The sequence below is a fragment of the Microtus ochrogaster genome, chromosome 5 (genome assembly GCF_000317375.1).
Source record: "Microtus ochrogaster isolate Prairie Vole_2 chromosome 5, MicOch1.0, whole genome shotgun sequence".
Lineage (NCBI taxonomy): Eukaryota > Metazoa > Chordata > Mammalia > Rodentia > Cricetidae > Microtus > Microtus ochrogaster.
This window is the reverse complement of record NC_022012.1, coordinates 53562584-53570287: the sequence shown is the minus strand read 5'-3', so window position 1 is coordinate 53570287 and position 7704 is coordinate 53562584. Positions and strand designations below refer to the sequence as shown.

The 7704-nt window shown below is 36.3% G+C and overlaps 1 protein-coding gene across 1 annotated transcript in view; it reads left to right on the top strand.

Annotated features, from left to right (window-relative positions):
- Dop1a (DOP1 leucine zipper like protein A) overlaps positions 1-7704 on the top strand; it is a 74455-nt gene that overhangs the window by 991 nt on the left and 65760 nt on the right. The window contains exon 2 of the mRNA XM_005347693.3: positions 6313-6503. Within this exon, the coding sequence (XP_005347750.1) occupies positions 6366-6503 (138 nt within the window). The 5' untranslated portion in view covers positions 6313-6365. The remainder of the gene's footprint in view (positions 1-6312; positions 6504-7704) is intronic.

Here is a 7704-nt window from a genome sequence, read left to right as displayed (position 1 = left end):
AGGAGGGGGAGGGAAACAGGGAGGAGGCGGAAATTTTTTTTTTTTGCAACAACTAAAAAAAAAAATAAACAACAAAAAAAAGGTTTGTCTACCACACCTGACTCTTGTATTGAATATTTGGTGCAGTTTAGTATTTTGTTTGATTTGCTTTGGTTTGCTTTAGTTTGGTTTCTTTGTGCCTCAACCTTTCTTGGGAAGAGGCATGTCATAGGTTTTCTTGGCATGGTACAGGAAGTGTTCCCTTTGTATATGGTTTAAACCAGTGGTGTTGTGACTTGTGGGAACATACTTTTTAAATAGAATATGTTTAAGTAAATATAAAAATATAAATACTTTAGAACCTTTATGACAACTATGTTACAACAGCTAACCACATGATTGTTTCTGTGGGTAATAAGTTTGGGAACTTAACTACAGATAGCATGAAAAATATTGACTTAAGCTATCCTACCATAAACTAGGAGAAAAATTACCGAGAACTAGAATTTGTATTATATATTAGATTAAAAAGTTGAGAAGTGGCATACCTGTTTGAGTTCAGATGTGTGATTAATTTTGTGGTTAGCTAACTGAGGAAACTGGACCTAGTGGCTCATTCATATCTATAATTCCAGTATGCAAGAGGCTAAGGCAGTAGAGTTGCTCTGAGTGAGAAAGCATACTGGCCTACACAGTTTCAGGTCCCACGGTTATTCTTTGGCCTCCACATATATACACACATATGAGCATCTACACACACATGTATTCCCTCAACCTCCACTAAAAAAATTAGTTTTTTATGCATGTGTGTGTGCAAATGCCTGTGGGTACTAGTGTAGATCAGATTGTGTCAGATCTCCTGGAGTTACCAGCTGTGAGCAGCCTGATAAGGGTGTTAGCAACTGTACTCGGGTCCTCTGCAAGTGCTCTTAACTGCCAGCCTTTCATTCCTTTCAACCTTTATTCCATGAATGAATATCAGTTTATAAGTGTAGTATTAATTATTCAAAGTCATGACTCTGTTTTAGTATGGTATATTTTTTATCAAAAGCATGTTATTTAGTGTATGTTTATGGTTGAATTTGAGAAAACATTAGAATAAATTAAATATGATTTATAAGTTCATATCATCATATGGATCATTGTAGACATTTTTCACTCATTAAAATCAACCTTATGAGAACTCTTAAAGCAAATTCTTATGAAAACAGAGTATTTTGTTGACATTTTATAAATGTCAAACTATAAAATATCTATATATTAATATGAAAAGAGAACCTCCACACATACCCAAATAAGTAAATAAATAGATCCAAATTTAAAATGTTTTTAAAAGGTAGTCAGAGCATAGGACTAAAAATGATTCTTAGTGGCTTTGGTTTTGGTTTTATTTCAGACAAGGTATTATTCCTTAGCACTGTTATTTTTCAAAATTATATTGTTCATTTTTTTTTTATTGTTGTTGAGACAGAGACTCTCAGTGGCCTAGAACCTGCCAAGTAGTCAAGAGCCCTGAGGATTCTTCTTTCCCCACTTTCTCAGTACTGGAATTGCAAACACATACCACCACACCAGGCTTTTTAAATTAAAAAATTTTAAAGTTATGTGTTGATGTGTGAATGGTGTATGAGTATGTGGAAGTCATGTTGGCAGCTAGATGGAGGTGTCTTGCTCAATTGCTTTTCCTCTTATTTTTTAAGACAGGGTGTCTCATTGGATCCAGAGCTTGAAGTTTGAGCTAGAATAGCTGGCCAAGGAACCCACAGGATCTTCCTATGACTGTCCTTACCCAGCAGTGGTGTCATTGGCACACTCCTCCATGACGGTTTTTTGTTTTTTGTTTTTTTTTTTTTTTGGTTTTTCGAGACAGGGTTTCTCTGTAGCTTTGGAGCCTGTCCTGGAACTCCCTTGGTAGACCAGGCTGGCCTCGAAGAGATCCGCCTGCCTCTGCCTCCCCGAGTGCTGGGATTACAGGCGTGTCATGACCGGTTTTTACGTTAAGTCCTGAGGCTCCAAACTTGTTTTTTAATTGCATAGCACTTTATTCACTGAGCCGTCTCTCCAGCCCATTGCCTGGCACTGTGGCTTCTGGGAGTCTCATTCTCGCAAGGCAAGCACTTTACTAAGGGAGCTATCTCCCCAGCCCCTAGAATTTTTTTTTTACCTGACTCAACCTTATAGCAAGGTAAATGTATTCGATTATAAGCACCACAACTTTAGCTGGTTATTAATTATTAGCTTTTTAAATAACACATTAAAATTTGTCTGAAGAAGACATCAATAACAGTATTGTTTAAAAATTATATTATCCCGTTTCCAATTTCCAGATGGGTTTATATACTTTTCTTTGGGTCCACCTTATTACTTAGCTTCTTTAGGATCATGAATTGTAGGCCCAATTCCTTTGTTTATAGCAAGTATCCACTTATGAGTGAGTACATACCATGTTCATCTTTTTGGGTCTGAATTACCTCACTCAGGATAGTGATTTCTATTTCCATCCATTTGCATGCAAAATTCAAGATGTCATTGTTTTTTTACTGCTAAGTAGTACTCTAATGTGTAAATGTGCCATATTTTCTTTATTCATTCTTCAGTTGAGGGGCATCTAGGTTGTTTCCAGGTTCTGGCTATTACAAATAAACATCTATAAACATAGATGAACAAATGCTTTTTTAGTATGATTGAGCATCTTTTGGGTATATGCCCAAGAATGGTTTTGCTGGATCCTGAGGTAACTTGATTCTCAATTTTCTGAGAAACCGCCATACTGACTTCCAAAGGAGTTGTACAAGTTTACATTCCCACCAGCAATGGATGAGTGTTCCCTTACTCCACATCCTCTCCAGCATAAGCTATCATTATTGGAAATGGACGGGATTGACTGGCAGGGTTGGGAGCATGGGGGAAGAGGGAGAAGGGAGGGCAGCAAGAGTAGAGGAGGGGAGAGTGGGAGGGTAGAGGAGAACTTGAGGGAATGGGATGGTCGAGATGGAAGCAAAACAGAGATGAGAGCAAGGAAAAAGATATCATGATTGAAGGAGCCATTATAGGGTTAGAGGAAGCCTGGCTCAAGAGAAATTCCCAGGAATCCAAAAGGATGACCCCACCTAGGACCCAGGGCAATAGAGGAGACTTGGTGCCCGATTTTGATTTGCTCTGTAAGTCAGACTGATGATTATCTTGCATATCACCGTAGAGCCTTCATCCAGCAACTGATGGGAGGCAGAGGCAGAGACCCACATCAAAGCACTGAACTGAGCTCCCCCATGGTCTAGTTGAAGAGTAAAAGGAATGAGAATAAGAGCAAAGAGGTCAAGACCATGATGGGTACACCCACTGAAACAGTCTGCCTGAGCTAATGGGAGCTCACCAACTCCAGACAGACTGGGAAGGAACAAGCATAGGACCAGAGTAGTTCCTCTGAATGTGGTTGGCAGTTGCATGGCTGGAGCAGACTGCGGGGCCACTGGCAGTGGCACCAGGATTTATCCCTACTGCGTGTACTGGCTTTTTGGGATCCTATTCTCTTTGGATGGATACCTTGCTCAGCCTAGATATAGTAGGGAGTGCCTTGGACCTTCCAAAAGGCAACTTGCCTTACATTCTCTGAGGATTAGATGGGGGTGGGGTGGAGGGAATGGGAGTGGGGGAGGAAGTGAGAACTTGGATTGGTATTTTTAAAAAATAAAATAAAATAAAAAATTATATTATCCCTCTGCTTATTGATAAATTACCCCTATTTTCATAAATAGAAGTTGCTACAAAATTGATTCTCAGGTTAACCTTCTAATACACTGAATATTGATTGTGTATCTTCGAAATGAATATATTGTAACTTAAGTTGGAAATCTTGCCAAGGAAAGAAATTGTGTCCCTATCAGCAAAATTTTTGCATGTGTTTTTATTTACTTTATTTACTGCTAATAAAACACACTGTTAGATTTACTTATTAAAATTTATTATAAGTTAAAATTTAATATAATAAAAATTTATTATATTATGTACATATATCTTTAGAAAAGCTAATACTTTATCATTCTGTTTACTCAGAAACAAAACTTGAAATATTTTGGTTGTGTTCATTCCATGAATAGTCTTCAAATTTTAGAGGTTTTATCATCCAAAGTTATGGCTTTGTTTTCATGTGTATTGCTTTTTTTTTTTTTATCTAAAGCCTATTGGTTTTTGTATGCTTACAGTTAAGTTTTAAAAAAAAAATGGTAGATAAAACATGCCTGTAATCTCAGCTGTTTGAGACCCGTTTGGGCAACGTAACAAGGCCCTGTCTCAGGATAAAATTTAAAAAGGGCTTGGGATGCATCTCATTGTTAGAGTGTTACATGGGAGGCCCGGGGTCCATCAGTATGGAGAGGTATAGAAGCCATAGCTTGACCATAAAACAGTTTGTAGAACATTTCACTTCTCCTTTTAACTAGTAAAGCACATTGGGTGTGAGTCTCATTATTACAGTTTTCTATTGTATATCTGCATATTTTCATTGTATAGGTCTGTTCACATATTTTGTCCATTTTAAGACATTGTATTCTTTTAGTGAGGGGGAGTTTTTTATATACCAGTCTGAGTAATGACCAGAGAGATTGAAAATACATATTCTCCCACTCTCCTCATTCTCTTAGCACTTTCTTGAATCTCTTGCAGCATAAAATTTTAAATATTGATAGAGTGGGAATTTTCCTTTTTTCATATTATTTCTTGGAAGATTGCTTACCTGTAGATCATAAAGATTTACTTCTATGTTTTCTTATAATTCGACATATCATTTAAATCTATGATCTTCCTAAGTTAATTTTTGTACAAGTTTAAGAAAGGAGCCGAATTTTGTCGCAGAATATTCCTTTACACTGTCTGAAGATGTGTCACTATGATTGGTTTAATAAAAAGCTGAATGACTAATAACTAGGCAGAAAGAGGTTAGGCGGGACTTCCAGGGACAGAGAGATCTTGGAGAAGTAGAAAGGCGGGGTCACCAGCTAGATGTGGAAAAAGCAGAGTAAACAGTACAGAAAGATGAGGTAACAAGCCATGAGACAGAATGAAGATTAAAATAAATGCGTTAATTTAAATTGTAAGAGCTAGTGGGACAAGCCTAAGCTAATGCAAACTTTCATAGTTAACAATAAGTCTCTGTGTCATGATTTGGGGTCTGGCAGTCCAAAAGAACCTGCTACAAAAATCAGTTTTGTAAATGTGTATATATTATATTTAAAAGTTTGAGAAATTATTCTTACTTCATCAAACTGTTTTGACAGCCTCTGGAGCTGATTCTTAGAACTTCCTAGAGGCCAGGAATCAAGCTGGTAGGGAAAGATACCGACAGAAGTTAAGGTAGAAATATAAAAAGTGGAAGAGAACCCATACTCATCTCAGTTAAATTCTTGTTATTCGATTAATTAAAGTGATATAAAAAAATAGCCCTCAAACTCATTGGCCAATGGGAGAAAATATTCTTTGCTTATGTCTATATGAATTTGTGAGTCTTAGCTGCATGTATTACTGGTTTGGGAATCTCTTATAGGGTTACATCAAAGTGTCAAGTTGGGTCTGCACTGAAATCCAGACTTAGCTGATGACAGAGGATCTATTTAAAACAACTCATTCTCATGGCTGTGACTCAAAGCATCAGTTCTTCATTGTAAGTTCAGCTCCAGAGAGATGCTTGAGGTGTCTTGTCTCATATCTAAGTTATCTAAGTGTCTTTAAAAGCTGAAGTGCTCTTGTGACATATTGACTACTGCCAGTATCTCTTCTGCCTTCTTGTTTTCACTAAACTTGAGCCTAAACTGAGGTACTGGAGGACTGTGCATACTTGCTCTTAAAAGGTAATATCAAGGAATTTGTGGCTGTATTTAAACTACCATAAATTCTTATCCTTTAAACCTAAAGTCAGTTTGATTCCAAATAGCTGATGGTCCTTCATACTTGGTGCCCATTATTAGTTCATACAGTAGATCTTAAGAATAGACACTTTTTTCTTTGGTTTTTCTTTTTTTTCCTTTCCTATATATTTTGTGTCCCATGTGACCATTTCTACTAGATTTTGCTATCAAAATAGAAGAGGATGTGTACCAGAATTGTTTCATCAACAAATGTGGCAGAAATAACATGTAATAATCAGAAATTTTCTTTTTTATATTCTGAAATAATGCCAGTTTTTTATTTTGAATATTAATATCACCTTGCACACTAGCTGACTAGAATTTTGAGTGCCTCTATCAAAGAAACTGTCAAATTAGTCATTTCTTTTATGATGAGACTCTATGAACACACTTCCATACTTTGTAACCTTGGTTCCCTTGGAATCTCTTACAGGGAATGATTTTGCATGACTTTGGAACTAGTCTCTAGCGGGACACGGTGGGAGGATGAACACAGAAGAGCTGGAGTTATTGAGTGACTCCAAATACAGAAACTATGTAGCTGCAATTGACAAAGCACTAAAGAATTTTGAATACTCCAGTGAATGGGCAGATTTGATATCAGCGCTTGGAAAACTCAACAAGGTATGCTTGTTTTACTCATTTAGTAAAAGGAGTAAAAGAAATCAGAAATCTAGTTATACCTGTTTACACAAGTTTTATCTAAATCTTAAGGAATATAAAGTGTAACCAAACCTCATTTTATATATGGATTAGAATCCATGACTTCTTACTGTGTAGTCAGGCATGCTACTAACACTTTGGCAGTTCTCATTAAAAAAACAGTAGCACTTAAAAGATGCAATTATGATCACTATCGGTACCTGTAAAAGCTCAAGACTGGGAAGCATGTGTGTTATTGTGAGGACAAGTTTCTGTGATTGAGCATCAGGTAAAGCTCTGGAGTTTATAAATAGAAAGTAGTGACTGCAATATCCTTTCCAAATGGTATAAGTGCATCAACAAATACTTTATCCCTAGGCAAGCCTAGTTACAAGTCAGAACTTTTTACAAAGGCAGCTTTTAATATAATCCCTAGGCCTTAGAACTTCACTTGAAATGAGCCGCCTTCTATAACTCTGGCACTGACCAACGCTCAACTTTCTGTTTTGACCCAATAATGGTTTATAATTTCAGTCAAACTTTTCTTACTTCACACACATAGTTTTGGTATAATTATTGTTATTAGTGATTGGGGATGCTTCTAAATATATTGAAAAAAGTAGGATAGGAAATGAATCCTTTTAAAATAACCGTTTGAACATCAAACAGCTCCATGTGCAGTTATTAGGAAAAAAATCTTAAGATGCATAACTAGGACAATAGATGGCAAGGTATTTTACTCTACAGATCGTTACCCTGATAGTACAAGGAAAAAAAGCTTTCATTTTCATTGTGCTAAGAACTTATATTAAAATGGGGACATATACACTTCTGTGTTGCACATTATAACATCCACAAAAATCACTCCATAGTGATTTTTCAATCATTCACTTATAGGAAGTTAAGTTCTTTGTCTTGCTGAAAAATTGCTAAGAGTCCCATTTTGAAGGCTGCTTGGGAATTATTAATATGAATTAGACTAAGAACATAATTAGCTTCTTATACATTCATCAATTTGTGAAAACACCTCACTGTATCTAAATAACAAAAATTAAGATACTAAGATTATAGATGAAAGTAAGGTAAAACGTAGTAGAACAACCCAAGGATTTTTATAGGCATACATGTATGTGCACACATACACACACACACACACACACACACACACACACACAGAGAGAGA